The 23775-nt window shown below is 37.4% G+C and overlaps 1 protein-coding gene and 1 pseudogene across 5 annotated transcripts in view; one reads left to right on the top strand and one right to left on the bottom strand.

Moving 5' to 3' along the window:
* Window positions 1-23775, bottom strand: part of KLHL8 (kelch like family member 8) — a 58578-nt gene that overhangs the window by 25553 nt on the left and 9250 nt on the right. For 4 of the 5 annotated variants that reach the window (XM_028117800.1, XM_028117803.1, XM_028117802.1 and 1 more), the window contains exons 2-3: window positions 22709-22751; window positions 1695-2050 (exon numbers count right to left, since the gene is read on the bottom strand). In XM_028117800.1, coding sequence (XP_027973601.1) covers window positions 1695-1904 — 210 coding nt within the window. In that variant the 5' untranslated portion in view covers window positions 1905-2050; window positions 22709-22751. The remainder of the gene's footprint in view (window positions 1-1694; window positions 2051-22708; window positions 22752-23775) is intronic. The other variant, XM_028117801.2, reaches the window with a different exon arrangement.
* On the top strand, window positions 10867-11088 carry LOC148164895 (dynein light chain 1, cytoplasmic pseudogene; annotated as a pseudogene).

The raw sequence follows: 23775 nt of genomic DNA, 5'->3' as shown, positions 1-23775 counted from the left end.
AGGCATCCCAAGTTGTAATACTTTAATCAATAGGAACAAAATATACCATAGCAGAATTATCTGATACCCTTGGAACAACAATAATAGTACACATAATGATCCAAATAGAGGATATTTGTGATCTATTCTATACCAAGCCTGCCATAAGGACTTCACTTGTATCAATTCACTTATTCCTCACAAAAACCTAATCACTCTAATTTTATAGTTGAAAAAGTAAAAATGATAGTCCCTTGAAATTAATGAAGTGTTTCTCATTCCCAAAAGATCTCTGTCACTGTTTAAAACACAGTATTTTAGTTTTCAACCACTGATTCTGTGGGAGTTTCTATTTCAATCTATTGCCTATGTTATGCAATAAAGTTATGAGTTTAGTTCTCACTTGCCCTAAAATGGCTATATCCCTATTTTTTACTTAAGAAAATCTGTATGCACTATGTTGTAAAAATCATTCTAAAATTCAATTATAAAATTTATAAAATCAATTCTTATTTTCCATTCATACATTGATATGTTGAATGATAACTGAATTAAAATAATCTATTTTACAGTTTTTGTTTTTGCCAAAGCCAGTGTGGGTCACTGAATTTCACAGCAAGGGTGAAAATTAGGGCAATGACATAAAATTAAACATACCATACAGAACAAAAAAACTTAAGTGTTCCTACATTAAAATATATACATGGCTAAATTTCACACAGAGCTAGAATTATATAATGGTTTTCTTCTCAATATCTTAGGACTTGGAAATACATAGGGAACAGTAACAGTTTATTCACAATATAATACTATAGTCCCAGACATTCTGGACCTGAAACTCAAAGCTTATGCTTTCAGTTTATAGACTTTTGTTGAGTGTTCTCTGATCTGATTCTTGAAGTAGGTTTTCAATCCCTATGACTCAGCTCTAAAAACTTGCCTGATCAAGAGCAGAAAGCAACATTTTAAGAGATTTCAAAGTGGCAAATCAAATGTGGAAAATGCTCCATGAATGCATATGAATCACCAAAAAAAATTTTCATATTACACTGACATAGAAGAATAGTAAAAAAAGTACCTTAAACAAGTAATGACAAACAATTAGAACATGGATTCTTCCACACTGCTTTATCACTCTTCCAATTTTACTAAAACTGTCTTTTGCAGAATAACATGATTCTATAGACCACAGATTTAAAATTTACTACACATTTTCATCCAAGTCTAAATAGATTCTACTTCACTATCAGGTATAGATAATCTCACTCAAGTGACAACTGTTTTAAAGTAGCACTTAAATTACCAGATAGGAACATACACTAAAATACTAGTGCAGCTGAATAAATAACCAAGACTTCCTAACTTTCTAAGTAATTTCTAAATTCATGAGTTAAAAGCTTACTGGTCAACAGCACTTTATTAATTTCATTAATAACTATTTAACGTTTTAAAGTTCCAGAACTCTCAGAAGTTAAATTAACCAAGAAATAATGAATATTAACATTTAATTAGTACAATAATTTTATCTTAGGCTAACCTCCCTTTATATACCTTCCCTTATGTCTTTTCACCTTCAATAAAAAAGGATGAAAACTAAAATCACCTTGACTGTAACAAATAAGTATGGCACCAAAAATCTGCCTTGTGTGGTTCTAGAAACCTTCATTTTTCATAATGCAATAAAGAGGTTGAAAAAGAAAAAAAGAGAGTCTCACCTTTAGTGTGACATCACAGAGTTCTCCATTTTCATAAAACCGAAGAAGGGAACCATGAAAATCTTTCCAAGCTTCATTTGCTTCAAAGATAAAGGAGTCTTCTCCATCACCATCACTAATTGAAGACCTATTCTTTATTTGCTGCTGCTGCCTTTTCCCCTTTGTGCAGTGATTCCTAGCTTGTTTTGCATTCACAGATTCTGAAGCCATTTGCAACACTCTTCTTTTAATATAGCTCTCTTCTCAAACATCCCATTTATTCTTTTGTAAAGAGTGGGGAAAGGCAGAAGATAGATGCTGCCCGCTAACCTTCAGACATTTTTCAAAATCCACTCAAACTGTCATTGTCCAGTTTCCTGAGATTAAAAAACAAAACATACAAAAATTCACCGAAAGAAAAAAATCATTGGTAATTAGTTTACCAAAGCTACATATGTAAAATGACCACATAAATTATTACTTAAAAAAGAAAAAAGTAACTTTGTAGCTTTATGATAAATGTCATGTAAGTTACCTCAGCTAATTATTTCAGTGAAGGAATGCCTTTAAAATCTAATTTGAAAATTCTGGGGGGCGCCTGGGTGGCTCAGTTGGTTAAGCGACTGCCTTCGGCTCAGGTCCTGCTCCTGGAGTCCCGGGATTGAGTCCTGCATCGGGCTCCCTGCTCAGCGGGGAGTCTGCTTCTCCCTCTGACCCTCTTCCCTCTCGTGCTCTCTATCTCTCATTCTCTCTCTCAAATAAATGAATAAAATCTTTAAAAAAAAAAAAAAGAAAATTCTGGGAAGATGGTGGAATAGAAGCATCAGGAATCTGTCTTCCCCACCTAAGCAACAATTGCACTAGCAGAATCTGCCTAATATAACTATTTTGGAACTCTGTGGAGTCTGTTGAAGGCTTGCAATTTCCAGGGAAAGACTTGAGATGTTTAGTTTTGGTCATTTTCAGCAGCAGCAGCGGCCCATCCCCACATCCTCAGTCAAGTGGCAAGTAAGCAGCTGTGTGCACGTTCCTGAGAGTTTGCACAGTTTTCAGGAATCAGGGTGGACAAAAAGGACCCAGTCCTCCAAATATCAGGGATCTCTGCTGATTGCTTACAGCTTCTGATCACAGAGGTGTAGATAAAGAGGTGGATAGCCATGTTAATACACCTCCATCTATTGCTGCAAGTCCCTCCCTCTTGGCTGAAGTGACTTCCAGAGGATTTAAAAGGCTTGTGTCCTTCCTTCCCACTCATTTGTTTTTCTTTTTTCTTTTCAGAAGCAAGACAATATAAAATAAGAGTATATACAAGTAAAATTAGAAAGTGACAATGCATGCCAAAGGAAATGCTCAGAAAAGACCTAAGACGACCTTAAATTATACCTCAGCTCAATCCTCAGCATAGAGATGGCCTATAATAATCAAAAAGGGGGAAAAAGTAACAAAAAAAATAGAACTTGAAGCAGAATTGGATTAAATCTGGACACTGATTTCCAGAAGTACTACATTATTAAATTCAAATGCCCAGTGTTCAACAAAAGAATCACAAGGCATACGATGGAATACATTTGGGGGGGGGGCAGGTGGCCAAACAATAAACTGTCCTAAAAAAAAAAAGGAACTGACAGGATTTATACTAAATGAAGACTTTAAAACAACTCTTTTAAAGATGCTTTAGGGGCTGACTGAACAAAATAAACAAATAAATAAATAAAGATGCTCAAAGAACTAAAGGAAGATGTGGAGTCAGGAAAACAATCAATACCATCAAACAGGAAAACTAAATAGAGACCAAAAAGAGTTTCTGGAACTGAAAAATACAATAACTGAAATAAAAAATTCACTAGAGGGACTCAGGAAAGATTTGAACAGGCAGAAGAATTATCAACCCTGAAACAAGACAATGGAAATTATTGACTCTGAAAAAAAAATTGAAGAAACATGAACAGAACCTAAAAGACTTGTGGAACACCACACAGACCAATATACACATTGTAGAAATCCTAGAAGAGTGAGAGAGAGAGAAAAGGGAAGAAATAATGACTAAAAACTCCCCAAATTTGATGAATATAAACATTCAAAAAGTTCTACAAAAGAGAACTCAAAGAAAACCACACCAAGGGCGCCTGGGTGGCTCAGTTGGTTAAGCAACTGCCTTCAGCTCAGGTCATGATCCTGGAGTCCTGGGATCGAGTCCCACATCAGGCTCCCTGCTCGGCAGGGAGTCTGCCTCTCCCTCTCACCCTCTTCCTTCTCGTGCTCTCTATCTCTCATTCTCTCTCTCTCAAATAAATAAATAAAATCTTAAAAAAAAAAAAAAGAAAACCACACCAAGACATCATAATCAAGCTTCCAAAAGACAAAGATAAAAAGAGAATCTATAACAAGAGAAAAGTAAATCATCAGATACAGGATTCCTCAATAAGAGTATCAGATTTTTTTATAAGAAACTTAGGAAGCCAGAAAGGGTGGGCAGATATGTTCAAGGTACTAAAAGACAAAAATTGTCAATCAAAAATACTGTATCAGCAATAATATCCTTCAAAAGTGAGGGAAGAATTAAGACATTCCCAGATAAACTAAAGCTGGGACAGTTTGTGACCATTAGACCCAGCCTGCAAGAAATATTCAAGAGAGACAAGTGGCTCAGCCGGTTAAGTGTCTGCCTTTGGCTCAGGTCATGATCCCAGGGCCCTGGGATCGAGCCCCGCATTGGGCTCTCTGCTCAGCGGAGAGCCTGCTTCTCCCTCTGCCTGCCACTCTGCCTATCTGTACTCTCTATCTCTCTGTCAAATAAATATATATTCAAGAAATATTCAAGCATTCAAGAAAGAATGCTAAACAGTAACTCAAAGCCATATGGAAAAATAAAGAGTTCAGTAAAAGTAAATACATGGGTAATTACAAAAGCTGGTATTACTGTAGCAATGGTTTGTAACCACATTTTGTTTTCTACAGATTTAAGAGACTAATACATCTAAAGAAGAAAAAGCAATTATTAAAGTAAAAGCTGATATTACTGTAACTTTCATTTGTAACACCAAATCTTATTTCCTATACAACCTAAGGAGGACTAATTTAAAATAAACTGAAAATCAGAAATTAAAAATTTTAGATCAAAATTTAATAATTACTAATTGTGTCCAAAGACACAAACAAGTTAAAATGAAAAGAATGGAAAAAATATTCCATGCAAATAGTAACCAAAAGAGAGCAAATACAGCTATACTAGTACCAGGTCAAAAAATGTTACAAGAAACAAAGAAAGATATTATAAATTAACAAAGGATCAACACAGCAAGAAGATATAACAATTACAAAGATTTATGCCTGTAATGACAAATCATGAAAATACAAGAAGCAAAAACTAAAAGAAATGAAGTGACAAATAGTTCCAGAATTACTGGAGACTCCAATACTCCAATGCATAGAACAACCAGACAGAATAGAGAACAACACACACAATAAACCCACTAGATCTAAGACATAAAAAGAACACTCTACCCAACAACACAATACACATCCTTCTCAAGTGCACATGGGACATTTTCCAGAATAGACCATTGTTAGGCCACAAATTAAGCCTCATAGATTTAAAAAGATAAACAGCATACCAAGTATCTTCTAACTACAAAAGGATGGATTTAGACATCAATGACAAAAGAAAAATGGGAAATTGGCAGGACTGGGAAAAATAATACACTTTTAAACAACCAATGGATCAAAGAAGAAATCACAAAACAGAAAATACTTAGCAAATGAAAATAAAAACACAACATACCAAAACTGACAAGTAGCCACAGTGAAAGCAGTGCTAAGGAGGAAACTTATGCTATAAACATATTTTTTAAAATCTCAAATAAAATCTCAAATCAAAAATCTCAAATCTAGCTTTACAACTTAAACAAGAAAAGGGGGCACCTGAGTGGCTCAGTCAGTTAAGCGTCTGCCTTTGGCTCAGGTCATGATCCCAGGGCCCTGGGATTGAGCCCGCATCGGGCTCTCTGCTTAGTGGAGAGCCTGCTTCTCCCTCTGCCTGCCACTGTGCCTATCTGTGCTCTCTCTCTGTCAAATAAATATATAAATTCTTAAAAAAAAAAAAACACTAGAAAAAGGAAAACAAACTAAACCCAAAGCTAGGAGAAATGAAATTAAGATTAGAAGAGAGATAAATGAAATAGAAAACAGATACACAATAGAGGAAAACAAACCAAAAGTTGGTTCTTTGAAGAGATCAACACAATTGACAAAACTTCAGCTGAATCAAGTAAGACAAAAAGAGACAAGGTTCAAATTAATAAAATCAGAAATGAAAGTGGGAACATTACTTCTGACTCTACAAAAATAAAAAGAATTATAAGAGAATACTATGAACAATTGTACAACAAATTGAGTATGAAATTGACAAGTTCCTAGGAAACAAAATCTAAATCACAAAGAAATAGAAAATCTGAATAGACATAACTATTAAGAAGATTGAATCAATAATCAAAAATCTCCCAACAAATTAAAGACTTAGACCTAAGGGCTTCACTAGTGAATTCTACCAAACATTTAAAGAAGAACTAATATTATTCCTTCCAAACTTTTCCCAAAAAATTGAAGAGGACAGAAAACATCCTAACTCATTCAATGAGGCCAGCACTACCCCGATACCAAAGTTAAACAAAGACTATGAGAAAACTACAAACCTATAAATCTTAGGAACACTGATGCCTGAAACTATAAAACTCCTAGAAGAAATCACAGAGGAAAAACTTCATGACACTAGATGTGGCATGACTGCTTGGATTTAACACCAAAAGCACAGACAACAAGAAAAAAAAACAGACAAATGGGACTACATCAAACTTTAAAACGTCCGTGCAGCACAGGAAACAACAGTGAAAAGGGAACCCACAGAAAGGAAGAAAATATTTGCAAGCCATAATATATATATAAAGGGTTAATACCCAGAAAAAAAGTCCTTCAACTCAACAATAACAAAAAAACCTCAAACAGTCCAATTTAAAAATGGACAAGGGACTTGAATAGACATTTCTCCAAAAAAATAGAAACGACCAATAAACACATGAAAAGATGTTCAACATCACTATCAGGAGTATGCAAATCATGACTCCAAACCATTAGGATGGCCACAATCAAAAATTCAGAAAATAACAGGGCGCTGGATGGCTCAGTCGTTAAGAGTCTGCCTTCGGCTGGGTAATGGTCCCAGGGTCCTGGGATCAAGCCCCACTTCGGGCTCCCTGCTTGGCAGGAAGCCTGCTTCTCCCTCTCCCACTCCCCCTGCTTGTGTTCTGTCTCTTGCTGTGTCTCTGTCAAATAAATAAATAAAATCTTTGAAAAAAAAAATTTTTTCCCCCAGAAAATAACAAGCATTGGCCAGGATGTGGAAAATTGGAACCCTTATGCACTGTTGCTAGGAATGTTAAAATGGTGCAGATGTAAGGTGCAGGAGAAAAATAGCAGATTGGGAGGATTCTGAGCTCACCTCGTCCCACAAACACTCCTAGAAAGCCACATCAGAGGAACTAACAGGATGCCTGGGTGGCTCAGTCGGTTAAGCGTCTGCATTCGGCTCAGGTCATGATCCCGAAGTCCTGGGATTGAGTCCCACATCAGGCTCCTTGCTCAGCAGGGAGTCTGCTTTTCCCTCTGCCTGTTGTTCCCCCTGCTTGTGCATGCTCACTCTCTCTCTCTCTCTCTCTCTCTCTGACAAATAAATAAAATCTTAAAAAAAAAAAAAAGAGGAACTAACTTAGAAAATGACCCAAAGACTGGCAGAACAAACTTTCCAAAGTTAATCATGGGGAAGAGGTCACATAAAAAAAGGGTAAGAGGGACAGAGACATAATCAGCAAACTAACTCCTGGCAAGACTAACCACAAATGGGAGGGTTACCACAAGCACAGAGAAGGGAGAAGACCCCACATGAGACTTGCACTGGTAAAACAATCCCCACATTTGGCTTTGAAAACCAGTAAGGATTAACTTGAGTTTTTACAACCAGTGGGGCTTAAAATCAGCAAGGCCTGGCTCTGGCAGAGCCAGAAGGTGATAGGAAACTGAGTCCTTGCTCTGAAAGACCCAGCATAAAAGCAACAATTTGAAAAGGGCCTGGGGTATGCAGGAAGAAGAGTTATTTAATCTCAGAACATATGCTGGAGAGGCAGGATCTTAAGAAGACTTCTTCAAGAACAAAAGAGCCGATGGGTGTCATTCCTCTTTCCACCCCCAAGCATAGAGAGCTGGACACTTCTGGGAACATACTCCATCTAGCTTGCTAACACCACACACCCTGACCCTACATTCTCCTGCAGATCTGCCCCATCCAACCCCGTCCCACTTGGCAAGCATCCCTCCAAAGCAGCCCAACTGGGGAACAGCACCACTTCAAAGTGACTCCTGTGCTGGGAAGAGGGGAAGATAACCACACACAGCAGTGTAACTGCAGCCTCAGAAGACTTACTGAGGGCAGGCATGTGGTCTGATTTCAGGCCTGCAATCAGATAAAAAGAACCAAAAGAAAAGAGATGAAAAACTCAGTATCTGAAATTAAAATTGTATACGCTAGAGGGAATCAATGCCAGACTAGAAAAGGCAAAAGAATGGATAAGCAAATTAAAAGACAGAGTAATGAAAAGCAACCAAGATGAACAAAAAAAATAGAATAATAAAAATTAGAATAGGTTATGGGAATTGACTGACATCATCAAGTGTAATAATACTTGCATTATAGTGATCCCAGAAGGAGAACAGGAGAAAAGGGAAGAGAAAACTTATTTGAAGAAAGAATAGCTGAAAACTTCCCAAATCTGGGGAAAGAAAGAGATGTCCATATCTAGAAGGCACAGAGAACTCCCAAGAAAATAACCCCCAATGAGGTCTACACCATGATACATAACAAAGTGGCAAAAAGTAGTGAAAAAGAGAGAATTTTAAAAACAGCAAGAGAGGGGGAGCCTGGGTGACTCAGTCATTAAGCGTCTGCATTTGGCTCAGGTCATGGTCCCAGAGTCATGGGATCGAGCCCCACATTGGGCTCCCTGCTCGGCAGGAAGCCTGCTTCTCCCTCTTCCACTTCCCCTGCTTGTGTTCCCTCTCTCGCTGTGTCTCTCTCTGTCAAATAAATAAATAAAATCTTAAAAAAAAATAAAAAAATAAAATAAAATAAAAACAGCAAGAGAAAAGAAAACAGTTACTTGTATACAAGGGAAACCCCATAGGGCTATCAACTGAATTTTAGGCAGAACATTGCAGGCCAGAAGGGAGTGGCATGATAGAGTCAAAGTGCTGAAAAGAAAAAACCTGCAACCAAGAATACTCTACCCAGCAAGGCTATCATTCAGAAAAGAACAGATAAAGACTTTCCCACACCAACAGAAGTTAAAGGAACTTCTCTGAGTGGAAAGGAAAAACCATAATCAAGAGTAAGAAAATTAGGGAAGGAACAAATTTCACAGGTAAATACAAATATAATAAAAGTACTAGATCAATCGGTTATAAAACCAGAACAGAGGTTAAAGCACAAAAGTAGTAAAAATCAATTATTTCTAAAATGTCAGCCAAGGGATTCACAAAAGGATATGAAATATTATATCATATACATAAAATGTGGGGATTAAAGATTTAGTGCTTTTAGAATGGGTTCAAAGTAAGCAACCATCAGCTTAATATAGACTGGTATATGCATAAAATATTACATGTGAACTTAATGGTAACCACAAATCAAAAATCTGTAATTGATATGCAAAAAATAAACAAAAAGGAATCCCCAAGCATTTCACTAAAGAAAGCCATCAAACCACAAGGAAAGAAAGCAAGGGAAGGAACAGAGAAGAACTACAAAAACAACCATATAAAGTAACAAAATGGCATTAAGTATATACCTATCAATAATTACTTTGAATATAAAATAACTAAATGCTATAATCAAAAGACATAGGGTGACTGAATGTGTATAAAAGCAAGATCCATTGATACACTGCCTACAAAATACTCACCTCAGATCTGAAGACACATGCAGATTGAAAGTGAAAGGATTAATTTATCATACAAATGGAAGTGAAAACAGAGCTGGGAATGTCCACAATAGCCAAAATCTGAAAAGAGCAGATGAACGGATAAAGAAGATGTGGTGTGCACACACACACACACACACACACACACACACACACACACACACTGGAATATTATGCAGCCATCAAAAAGAATGGAATCTTACCATTTGCAATGATGTGGCTGGAACTAGCAGATATTATGCTAAGCGAAATAAGTTAATCAGAGAAAGACAATTATCATATGATCTTATTGATATGTGGAATTTAAGAAAAAAGGCAGAGGATCATAGGGGGAGAGAGCAAAAATTAAGACAAAACCAGAGAGGGAGACAAACCATAAGAAACTCTCAATCTTAGGAAACAAACTGAGGGTGCCTGGAGGGGAGGTAAGTGGGGGGATGGAGTAATGGGAGATGGGCATTAAGGAGGGCACTTGATGGAATGAGCAATTGGTGTTTGCTATATGCAACTGATGATTCTCTAAATTCTACCTCTGAAACTAGTAATACACTATATGTTAATTAAATTGAATTTAAATTTAAAAAATTTTTAAATGAAAATAAAGCTGGGGTAGCAATATTTATATTGAACAAAATAAACTTTAAAACAGAGACTGTGACAAGAGACAAAGGAAACTACATAATGATAAACAGCACAATCCAACAAGAGGATAAAACAATTCTAAATATTTATGCACACAACATAAAAGCACTTAAATACATAAACTATTAACAGACGTAAAGAAAAGAATTTCAGTAATACAATAACAGTAGGGAACTTTAACACCCTCACTTACATTAATGGATAGATCATCCAGACAGAAAAACAAGGCAACAATGGCTTTGAATGACACAATGGATCAGATAGATGTATTCAGAACATTCCATCCCCAAACAGTGGAACAATGAATGGGCTAACCTAGAAATCAAAGAGGAAATCACAAAATACACAGAGACAGACTAGATGGCAGCAGCTGGCATACAGCTCCTTAGATGCCATGGCTTCAACAGCACGGTAGCTCCCACCAGGTGTGAGCGTCACCAGCCTCTCCCCCAGGAGGCCATTGCAGTCCGCCACCCCTGCTCCTCTGCAACCATGTGCTTACTGGAAGTCTGTAATCAAATGCCAGTATGTCAGAGAAGACACAACAGGACTCAGTGGAGTGTGCTACTCAGACACAATATAGGGAAGGACACTTCAGCTCATATTAAGGAGTTTAACAAGAAGTACAACCCCACCTTGCACTGCATCGTGGGGAGAAACTTCAGTAGTTACGTGACACATGAAACCAAACACTTCATCTACTACTACACCTGGGCCAAGTGGCCATTCTTCTGTTCATATTTGGTTAAAAGCAGGGACTGGGTGTCACATACCCAGTGGTCCACTCAAAAACAAGGACTACAGCCTAAATTCCAAATACCAGAGACTGAAATCTTAAGCCTTGCATGAGAGAACACCCTGATCTCTGAACCTCTATGGGCATTCTCTGTACAATTTTGTTATTGGTTATTAAATTACCAAAACAAAACAAAGGCAAATGAAAATGAAAACACAATGGTCCAAAATCTTTGGGATGCAACAAAAACTCAGGAAGATTAAGCAGTACAGGCTTACATCAAGAAGCAAGAACAATCACAAATAAAAAACCTTACACCTAAAGTAACTAGAAAAAGAACAAAGCCCAAAACCAGAAGGAAGGAAATAATAGTGATTAGAGGAGAAATGAAATAGACCCTCCCCCCAAAATCAATAAAACCAGCAGTTGGTTCTTTGAAAAGATCAATAAAATTTATAAACCTTTAGCCAGACTTATTGAAAAAAAAAAAGAGGAACCAAGTAAAATCAGAAATGAAGGAGAAATAACTGACACCCCAGAAATTCAAAGGATTATAAGAGGATATTAGGAAAAATTATACGCCAACAAATAAGAATAACCTATAAGAAACAACCTATAAGAAATGGATAAATTCCTAGAAACATAACCTTGCAAAACTGAACCAGGAAGTAACAGAAAATTTGAAAAGACTGACTACTGGCAATGAAATTAAATCAGTAATCAAAAAGTTTCTCAAAAACAAAAGTCCAGGAGAAGATGGTTTCAGAGACGTTTCTACCAGACATTTAAAGAAGAATACCTATCTTTCTCAAACTATTCCAAAAATAGAAGAGAAAGGAAAGCTTTCAAATTTATTCTATAAGGCCAGCATTGCCCTGATACCAAAAAAAGACACTACAAGAAAAAGAAAACTACAGGACAATATCTCTGATGATCATACATACATACCTATGATAAAGTTTAATATATAAGTTAGACACAGTAAGAGATTAACTATTAATATAAAACAATTATAATATATGGTAGTAAAAGTTATGTGAATGTGCTCTCTCAAAATATCTTACTGTATTACACCCACACTTACTGTCATGTGAGATGACAAAACGCCTACATGATAAGATGAAGTAAGATGAATGACACAGGCATTACGATGTACTGTTAGGCTACAATTGACCTTCTGATGATCATCAGGAGGATGATCCTCCATCTGCTTCTCAACAGCAGCTGACCTCACAAAACTGAACCTGCAGAAAATGAAGCCATGGATAAAGGAGGGGTGGGGGGACCACCCACATTGGTACTGTGAAATGTACCAATCTTGCCTAGATTATAATAGCCCCCATTAACCAATCACCATGGCCCTATCATCCCTAAACATCTATTACAGGCAATGCTGCCAGACTTACCTAGCTCTCAGTGTCAATTCCAAACTGTTTGATATATGTAGTTCAAACTGCTTATCCTGGCATTCATTGCTCTGGTTCCAACTTACCTTCTAGTCTTTTCCTCCATTAATTTTTGACATAAAGTAGGGGAAAGGAGGGGGAAAGGCTACTTACTAAACCACTATGTGTCACATATTTTGCCAGAAATCTTACATAAACTTTCTCATGTAAACATCATGAATACATTATAGATGGCCTAAACATCCCTGATTTGCCCAAAGTGACACAGATACAACATGGGAACTTAGGATTTTTTTTAAGATTTTATTTATTTATTTGAGAGAGCGTGCGCACACCAATGGGGGGAGGGGCAGAGTGAGAGGGAGAAGCGGGCTCCATGTGGGGCTCGATCCCAGGACCCTGAGATCATGACCCCAGCTGAAGTCCGATTTAACCCACTAAACCATCCAGGCACCCTGGGAGCTAGAATTTCAATTCGGCTCTGATTAAGCCCATTCTTTTTCTATTAAATGAGACTTCACTATTCCACTTTTCTCAAATATATGTGGAAGTACTCAAGCTATTTCTTGTGAGGGAATGATGTGTAGGCCCAACTTAAACAATGTTTCTGAATTGCATGAAGCCTCTAAATTCTCCCAATGGGGTGTGATCACCCTTCTGTGAACCCATATGGTACAATGTACTTCTGACTTTATTCCTTTTGTATTTTAGATTTGTCTACTTAACACAGTGTTAACTCTTAGAGAAAAGTATCTTAATGATATCTATGTATCTTGCCCACATAAGCCTGGGTCATAAGTGATTGAGTCAAAATGATTTTTGTGGGCTATATGTTTTTTCCCCCAATATAAAATAACTGAGTCAACTCTTCTTTACTGGTTAGGCTATTGAGTCTTCTTTCATCAAGAACTTTCATCATACCATATTTTGTGCCCTAAGAGTCTGAGTATTAGTAATGGCAAGCATTACTAATACGTTACTTCTAAATTTCACTAGGTTTACTTACCTACAATTCAAAATTTTTTGATTCATTACATTCATTACATTTTTTCATTCAATTTTTACATTGATATCAGATTTGGGCAAGACACAACAGCTCAAAAACTTTCTATACCAAATTCTCTTAAAATGGTCCATTCAAAAAAAATGCACTGTCCTCAACTTTTTAAAAAATCTATCATATATAAATAAAATAGGAAGACAAGATCAGGAAAAGAATATTTACCCTGACATTTCACTCCTCTAAGGAACTTCACAGATTTTGGGACTCCTAAAGACTGTATTAAGTGGAAGTAAACTCTAACCCAAAATGTTAAAAAACTGTATCTAAGATTCTGACCCTTAGGGAGAAAAAAATAAGATACTCCCCCTTCCCCAATATATTAAGAGATTTAAAAAAAAGAAAAAAAGAGATGATTCATGGAAGTCTATCACACCATAGTGTGTTATGACACTGAAGCAGACAAGAAGTGTCTCTAAGTGCTAGTAAAGTCATTCTTAATCCAACAAAATAAGTTCTGAAGAAAAAAGTATTTCAAACAGAGGCAGATAGGTTTTACTGGTCCAGTGCAGAGACTATATAATAAAACTAATGTGTTTTTACATTTAAACACAACTTACAATGAATTTCAGAAAACAAAACTTACAGCAAAAGGATAACGATACTATGTTAAGTCACTCTTCTTTTTCTAATTTCTTTGTAGTTATAATCTGTATCACATATTAGCATGTACTATCAATATATATAATACCACTATGTAGAACATTGTATTAACTCATACTGTACTGTTCTCATAGCTAAAATCTTTGTAGGCAAAGAGTGACTTTTATACTACACATTAATCAGAAGAGTACTAAGTAGAAAGAGGAACTTCAAAGGGCACTGCCGCAGTACCTACTACCGGCAGCAACAGTACTCTTAGACTCATTCTTCTTTTATTTTTTTTAATTGAAGTACAGTTGACATAACTGATTAGTTTCATGGGTACAACATAGTGATTCAACAGTTCTACACATTATGCAATGCTCACCACAGTGAGTGTAGTTACCATATGTCACCAAAGTTATTACAATATTATTGACTATATTCCCTATGCTGTATTTTTCATTCCTGTGATTTATTTTGTAACTGGAAATTTGTACCTCTTGATTCACTTCACCTATTTCACCAATCCCCCCCAACCTCACCACTGGCAACCACTGTCTTGTTCTCTGTATTTAAGAGTCTCTTTAGTTTTTTGTTTGTTCATTTTTTTAGGTTCCAAATATAAATGAAATCATATGGTATTTGTCTTTTCCTGTCTGATTGATTTTACTTACCATAATATCCTCTAGCTCCATCCATGCTGTTACAAATGGCAAAATTTTGTTCTTTTTTATGGCTGGGTAATATTCCACTGTAGTTATAACACATCTTTATCCACTCACTATTGATGGACACTAGGGCTGCTTCCACATCTTGGCTATTGTAAATAATGTTGCAATAAACATAGTGGTACATAGGCATTCCCATTTTTAATTTTTTGAGGAACCGCCATACTGTTTTCCATAATGGCTGCACCAATTTATATTACCAACAGTGCATAAGACTTCTCTTTTCTTCATATCCTTGCCAAGACTTGTTATTTCTTGTCTTTTTTTTAACAATTTAGAGAGAGAACACATGTGTGTACATGGGGGAGAGGGGAGGAGCAGAGAGAGACCCAAACAGACTCTGTGCTCAGTGTGGAACCTGATGTGGGGCTCAATCTCACAACCCTGAGATCATGACCTAAGCTGAAACTAAGAGTTGGACACTTAAGCAACTGCACCACCCAAGAGCCCCTTATTTCTTGTCTTTTTGATAACTGCCATTCTGACAGGTATGAGGTGATATTGCATTGTGGTTTTAATTTGCATTTCTCTGATGACTAGTAATATTGAGCATCTTTTTATGTGTCTTTTGGCCATCTGTCTTCTTTGGGAAAATGTCTATCCACGCCCTCTGCTTGTTTTTCATATATAGCCTTTATTATGTTGAGGTATATTCCCTCTAAACCCACCTTGTTGACTTTTTATCATGAACGAATATTGCATTTTGTTAAATGCTTTTTCTGCATCTATTGATACATGATTTTTCTTTCCTCTTGTTAATATGATATATCACATTGATTGAGTTGTGAATATTGAACCATTCTTGTATCCCTGGAAAAAATCCCACTTAATTGTGGTGAATGATCCCTTTGTATTGTTGAATTTGGTTTGCTAATATTTTGTAGAGAACTTTTGCATCTATGTTCATCAGAGATACTAGCCTATAATTTTCTTTTTTTGTGGTGTCTCTGGTTTTGGTATTAGAGTAATGCTGGCTTGGTAAAATAAATTTGGAAATACTCCTTCCTCTTCTATTTTTTGGAATAATTTCATAAGAATAGGTACTAATTCTTCTTCAAATGTTTGGTAGAATTCAGGTGTTTGGGAAAGCACCTGGTCCTGGACTTGTGTTTGTTGGGAGTTTGATAACCAATTCAATTTTGTTACTAGTAACCAGTCTGTTCAGATTTCTATTTCTTCCTAATTCAGTCTTAGAAGATATTTCTAGAAATTTATCCATTTCTTCTAAGTTGTCCAACTTGTTTTCATAGTAGTCTATTATAATCCTTTGTATTTCTGTGGTGTTGGTTCTAACTTCTTTTTCATTTCTGATTTTATATACCTGAGTCTTTTTCTTCTTGATGAGTCTAGCTAAAGATTTGTCAATTTTATGTTTTCAAAGAAACAGTTTTTAGTTTCACTGATCATCTACCATTTTTTAAAGTCTCTATTTCATTTATTTCTGCTCTGATCTTTGTTATTTTTTTCCTCCTACTAATTTGGGGCTTTATTCTTTTTCTAGTTCCTTTAGGTATAAGGTTAGATTGTGTGAGAATTTTCTTATTTCTTGAGGTAGGCCTTTGCCACATACCAGAGAATTTGCATTGTGTTTCCATTTTCATCTGTCTCCAGGTATTTTTTTAATTCCCTCTCTGATTTCTTCATTGACCCACTAGTTGTTTAGTAGCATGTTGTTCAGCTTCCATGTTTATGTTTTTCAAGTTTTTTTTTCCTGTAAAAAATCGTTATGGTGAGAAAAGATGCTTGATATGATTTCAACCTTCTTAAATGTATTGAGACTTGTTTTCTAGCCTAACACGATCCTGGAAAATGTTCCATGTGCACTTTTAAAGAATGTGCACTCTGCCCTTTTTGGATGGAATGTTGTATATTTATATGTTAAGCCCATCTGGTCTAATGTGTTGTTCAAGCCCTGTTTCCTTATCTGGATGATCCGTCTCCTGGTATGAGTGGGGTTTTAAAATTCCCTACTATCATTGTATACTGTCAACTTCTCCCTTTATGTATGTTAATATTAACTTTTTATATTTAGGTGCTCCTATGTTGGGTGCATAGATATTCATAACTGTTATATCTTCTTGTTGGAGGGATCTCTTTATCATTATGTAATGCCCTTCTCTCTTGTTACAGTCTTTGTTTTAAAATCTATTTTGTCTGATATAAGAATTGCTACTCCAGCTTTTCTTTCACTTCCATTTACATGGAATATGTTTTTTTTTTTTTTTTTAAGATTTATTTATTTGAGGGTTTCCTGGGTGGCTCAGCCGGCTAGGCATTCGACTCTTGGTTTCAGCTCAAATCATAATCTCAGGGTTGTGAGACTGAGCCCCACATCAGGCTCTGCACTCAGGGGGAGGGGGAGTCTACTTCTCTCCTTCTCCCCTTCCCCCTCCCCCTGCTTACGCACTCTCTAAAATAAATCTTTAAAAAAAAAAAGATTTGAGAGAGAGAGGCACCCCAACATGGAGTATCTTTCCGCATCCCTTCACTTTCAGTCTGTATCTTTAGGTCTGAAGTGAGTCTCTTATAGCATATAGATTGGTCCTGATTCATTATTCAGTCACCCAATGTTTTTAAGATTTTATTTATTTGAGAGAGCGAGCGAGTGAGAGATTGAGAGAATGAGTGGGGGGAGGGGCAGAGGGAGAAACAGACTACCTGTGGAGCAGGGAGCCAGAAGTGGGACTCGATCCCAGGACCCTGGGATCATGCCCTGAGCTGAAGGCAGCAGCTTAATGACTGAGCCACCCAGGCGTCCACCCTATGTCTTTTTACGGAGCATTCAGTTCATTCACATTTAAAGTAACTACTGATAGGGGTGCCTGGATGGCTCAGTAAGTTGAGCGGCAAACTCTTGCTTTCAGTTCAGGTCATGAGATCAAGCCCCATGTTAGGCTCTGTGCTCAGCATGGAGTCTGCTTGTCCCTCTCCCTCCCACTCTGCCTCTCCCCTAACTTGCATGTGTGCACTCTAATAAATAAATAAAATCTTTAAAAAAAAATAAGTAACTACTGATAGATATGTACTTATTGCCGTTTTGTTGTTTTCTGGGTTTTTTTTTATAATTCTTCACTGTTCCATTCTTCTCGTACTCTCTTCCCTTGTGATTTGATGACATTCTTTAGTTGTATGACTGGATTCCTTTATCTTTAGTGTATCCATTAAAGGATTTTGATCTGTGGTTACCATGAAGTTCATATTTAACATCCTGTGCAATACAGCAGTCTATTTTAAGTTGATAGTCACTTAAGTTTGAACCCATTCTAAAAGCACATTTTTATTCTCCCCTTCCATGCTTATGTCATATTTTACATCTCTTAAATTTGTGTATCTTTTAACTAATTACTGTAGATATAACTAGTTATAATAAATTTGTCTTACAACCTTCATACTAGCATTATAAGTGACTGATCTACTACCTTTACTATTATGTTTGCCTTTACCAGTGGAACTTTTTCCTTTCATGATTTTCTTCTAGTTTTGGCCATTCTTTTCCACTTAAAGAAGTCCCTTTAAAATTTCCTATAAGGTCGATTTAGTGGTAATGAATTCCAACTTTTTTTGTCTGGGAAACTCTTTAACTCTCTTTCAATTCTGAATGATCTTGCTGGGTAGAGTATTCTTGGTTATAGGTTTTTTCCTTTAGCACTGTGAATATATCATGCCACTCTGTTATGGCCTGAATAGTTTCTACTGAAAAATCAACAATGGCCTTAGGTTTCCCTTGTATGTAACTAGTTGCTTTTCTCTTGCTTTTAAGACTCTGTTTTTAATTTTTTATATTTTAATTAGTATGTCTTGGTGTGGACCTCTTTGGGTTCATCTAGTTTAGGGCTCTCTGTACTTTCTGGACCTGGATGCCTGTTTCCTTCCTCAGGCTAGGGAAGTTCTCAGCAATCATTTCTTTTTTTCTTTTTTCGATTTATTTATTTATTTATTTGAGAGAGAGAGAGAGAGAGAGAGAGAGAGAGAGAGAGAACACAAGCAGGTGGAGCAGGAGGGAGAGGGAGAACACTCCCCACTGAGCAGGGAGCCTGATGTGGGGCTCAATCCCAGGACCCTGAGATCATGACCTGAGCCCGAGCCAAATGCAGATGCTCAACCAAATGAGCCGCCCAGGTGCCCCTTCAGCAATCATTTCTACAGATAAGTTATCTGCCACTTTCTCTCTCTCTTTGCTTTCTGAAGCCCCTATAATGCAAATGTCAGTATGCATGATATTGTCACAGAGGTCCCTTAACCTACTCTCATTTTTTTTAAACAGTCTTTCTTCTTTTTTGCTGTTCAACTTGGATGATTTCCACTCCCCCCCCCTTCCAGATCAGTGATCCATTTTTCTGTATCTTCTAATTCACTGGTGATTCCCTCTAGTGTCTTCTTTGAGTTATTATACCCTTAAGCTCTGACTGGTTCTTTCTTATATTTTCTCTTTGTTAAAATCCTCACTCAGTTCATCCACTCTTCTCTCAAATCTGGCAGGCATGTTCATGACCATTATTTTGAACTCTGTATCAGGTATATTGCTTATCTGTTTCATTTAGTTCTTTTTCTGAGGTTTGTCTTCTTTTATTTGGAACATATTCCTCTCTCCCCTCATGTTGTCCGACTCTGTTCCTATGTCAAGTGGGTCAGATATGTCTCCTTGTCTTGAAAGTAGTGGCCTTGTGTGAAGGGCCTCCTATGCAGCCCAGGAGCACAATCCCACCCCTGGTCACCAGAACCAGGTGCTCCAGGGGTATCACCTGTGTGGCTGCATGTGCCCTCCTATTGTAACTGGTCCATGACCGCTGCCAAGTACATTGGTGGGTGGGGATGGCCCCCACCCAGGATGACTACATTGACCAGCCTCAACTACCATGGGCACACTGATGAGCAGGGCTGGTCCCTAGCACAGCTGGCTAAATGGCCTGGCTGCAGCTACTATGGGCATGCTGGAGGGTGGGGTTAGCCCCTGGTACAGCTGACTGAGAGGCCTAGCTGCAACTGTTGTGGGAGTGCTGGTGGGCAGGGTTTCCCCAACCTGGGGCAGGAATTACTTGGGAAGAGCTGCCTGCTTGGTATGAGGGGGCAGCAGTTGCTTTGGCGGGGAGGGAGACACCAAGGCTGCCTGCTGGGTATGACAGGATGGAAGCTACTTTGGAGGTACACCTGCAGATTGGGTGGGGCAGATCCACAAGAGAATGCTGGGCAGAGGAGCAATACCAGCAGGCTAGAAGGAGAGTATCAGAACTGAGTCCCACCAGCTTTGGGCCAGTTAGGCTGAAGGAGGGTAAGAAAAATGATGCCTGCCAGGACTTCCATTCCCAGAGAAAGTTCCTACAGATCTCAGCCTCTTCAGCACATTCTCTAAAATTAGTCAATAAATCTCCTTCATATATAAGCTAGGCATTTTTCAAACTGCTGCCTCTGTGCTGGGTCTCAGAGAGAGTAATATAGGGTGCTGGCCCTTTAAAAGCAGAGAGTCTCAGTTTCCTTTAGCCCTCCAGCTCTTCTACAGTTAAACCCTGCTGATTTTCAAAGCTAGATGTTATGGAGGCTCATTTTCTCAGTACAGATCTCTGGAGTGTGGGGTACCCAATGTGGGGCTTGATCCCTTCACTCAAGGAAGACCTCCAGGCTTGTGATATCCCTCCCACTGTGCAGAGTTTTGGTTCCCAGCCACATCTCTGCCCTTCCTACCCTTCTCAATGTGACCTTTTCTTTATGTCTTAAGCTGTGGAACAGCTGTTCTGTTAGTCCTTATGTCATTTTCAAAGTGAGTTGCACTTTATGTAGCTGCACCCTGATGTGTCCATGAGAGGAGGGCTCAGAATCCTATTCCATCATCTTCCCAAGCTCCTGTTCCAGAAAGTCTAGATTCATTACTCCTTAAAATAACTGGAGGGTATTATGCTGAGCGAAATAAGTCAATCAGAGAAAGACATGTATCATATGACCTGATATGAGGAATTCCTAATCTCAGGAAACAAACTGAGGGTTGCTGGAGTGGTGGGGGGTGGGAGGGATGGGGTGGCTGGGTGATAGACATTGGGGAGGGTATGTGCTATGGTGAGCACTGTGAATTGTGTAAGACTGTTGAATCACAGACCTGTACCTCTGAAACAAATAATGCATTATATGTTTAAAAAAAAAAAGAAGAAGATAGCAGGAAGGGAAGAATGAAGGGGGAGGAATCGGAGGGGGATAAGAACCATGAGAGACTACGGACTCTGAGAAACAAACTGAGGGTTCTAGAGGGGAGGGGGGATGCGTTGGCCTGGTGATGGGTATTAAGGAGGGCACGTACTGAATGGAGCACTGGGTGTTATATGCAAACAATGAATCATGGAACACTACATCAAAAACTAATGATGTAATGTATAGTGATTAACATAATAATAAAAAATAAATAAATACCTGTAGTTTGTACTCTTTATGATTCAGTTAGGTGAAGATTTTAAAATGATACAAAATATTACATTTAATACAGTATCTGATAGGCTATACTCATTATTTCATTTTTATTTACAAAAGCAAATAATAGAGATTTTAAATTTTGAATCAAGCAGTCCAAAAGAAAATACATTATGCCAATAATTAAAGGAGAAGCTGCTGCTTTGATGAACTGGGTTACAGATACAGTAGTTCCTACTTAGTCAAGGTATATATGACTTCGAAAAATTTACTGCTGTAATTCAAAACATGTTTTTCTTAGCATTACCATGTATAAGATTCAATTGTTATCAAAATCTGCTTGTTAATGTAATGTATGGTGATTAACATAAAAAAATTTTTTAAAAAATCTGCTTGTTAAATACTCGTGTCATTTCCAGAGTTGTTCTACATGTTGTTCTACAAACAACATTTTCACTGCACTGAATACTTTGTAAGATGTTTCTATTTTGGGGTCTGCTTTATTAAGAAGGCCATCTATTAATATTTCACTACTATAATCATTCTTTTGAACTGGACCACATAACTTATAGTCATTATAGTTGGGAAGTCCAGTATAAAGTAGTAAAAAAAATTTTTATTTTATTTTTAAAGATTTATTTATTTTTAGAGGAGTGGAGGGGCAGAGGAAGAAAGAATCTTAAGCAGACTCCAAGCTAAGAATGGAGCCCCATGCAGGGCTTGATCCCATGACCCTGAGATCACAACCTAAGCGAAAACCAGGAGTTAGACACTTAACCAATTGCACCACCCAGGTACCCCTAAAAAATAAAAATTTTTTAAAAAGACTTGAATTTTACCTAAGTATGTGAACAACATGTATGAACTGTCTCTTAGGTAGGGACTCTATTACTTACTCGTTTTGTTTAAGAATGTCATAGAAGTCACAGGGTTGTACTTAAAGATAACAAATGATAATTATTTGAATAAAAATATAAAGTCTACCAAAAAATAAATTTACCAATAATCTGTTTCTAAGTGTGAAAAGGTATTTCCCATTCAATATCTGAAATGAAACAAAACACACAAAGCTAGATAATAATTACTTACTTAGAGAAAGCTATGCTTCAGGCACAGTCCTTCTGAGTACAGCAGATTGCTAATCTTATATAGGTTTTAGGAGGAAATGTGGAGTCCAGGGATTGGTGGATTTTCAGAGGCTTTGAAGCGTTACTAGAAGAGCTACCACTGACTGGCTGGCTTGCAAAATCCTGTTCACTAAGGCAGGTTGTTGTTGATTGATTACACTGACTTAAAAACAATTCTAAAGAACTGTCAATTACTCAGTAAGCAGGTTTAAAACTGGTTTGAGTGACTGTTACCATGACTATACAAGAATCAGTCTTCTCCTAGGAGCTTGGAAACTTCCTTTCATTTTCACAAGGTAAGCACATAAACCAACATAGACATACATATACATACCATGTATGTAAATCATATGGTTTTATAATCACATTTCAAGAAACTGCAATAAAAAAATAGAAATACTGTCAGTGTTAAGGGGAAATACCACTTGTCTTACAATATATTCATTTAATCAGTCAGTCATCACACAGTATACTGCAGATTATGTTAATTCAAAGACAAATACAAAAAGCAACAAACAAGTGCTTTTTTTTTTTTTAAGATTTTATTTATTTGACACACAGAGAAGCACTGTGCCACAGAGAGAAGCACTACTTCATAAGACTCGGAAAGTTAATATCCACAATAGATGAGGGTGTTATGTTTTGCTATGAGGATACAGGCAAAAAGAATGTGTATCACATACCAAGCAGGTAGACACCTGCATCAAAACTGGAAGAATGGTGGGGTGCCTGAATGGCTCAGTTGGTTAGGTGGCTGCCTTTGGCTTGGGTCGTGGTCCCAGGGTCCTGGGATCGAGTCCCACGTCAGGCTCCCTGCTTAGCAGGGAGTCTGCTTCTCCCTCTACCTCTGTTCCTCCCCTCTGCTCATGCTCTCTCTCTCTCAAAATAAAAACTTTTTTTTAAAGATTTTATTTATTTATTTGACAGAGAGAGACACAGTGAGAGAGGGAACACAAGCAGGGGGAGTGGGAGAGGGAGAAGCAGGCTTTCCGCTGAGCAGGGAGCCCGATGCGGGGCTCGATCCCAGGACCCTGGGATCATGACCTGAGCCGAAGGCAGATGCTTAACGACTGAGCCACCCAGGCACCCCTCAAAATAAATAAAATCTTAAAAAAAAAAAATTGGAAGAACGGTGACAAAATTGGAAGAATGATGACAAAGCACATTTAAAGGCTGTATCATCTATCCCCTGGATGCAGATTATGCTGTATGAAAAAACAAATGACTCTGAGATAAAAACTGCTTCAAAAGAATCAGACTCTAAATGTGAAGAAATTTAGGAACACCTTAACCTATCTATCTCTTCTGTTTTCCTTAAAAAAAACAAAAAAAGTATGCACAAAAGTAATCTAATCTTTAAAAAGGTTATCTAAGATAAGTCTCCCCTAAAAAAAGATGATT

This window comes from Eumetopias jubatus, unplaced genomic scaffold (assembly GCF_037043125.1).
Source record: "Eumetopias jubatus isolate StellerSeaLion01/CBP00866 unplaced genomic scaffold, mEumJub1_p1.0 scaffold_2, whole genome shotgun sequence".
NCBI lineage: Eukaryota > Metazoa > Chordata > Mammalia > Carnivora > Otariidae > Eumetopias > Eumetopias jubatus.
Note: the sequence above shows the minus strand (reverse complement) of the source record. Positions and strands in the feature narration are given on the sequence as shown.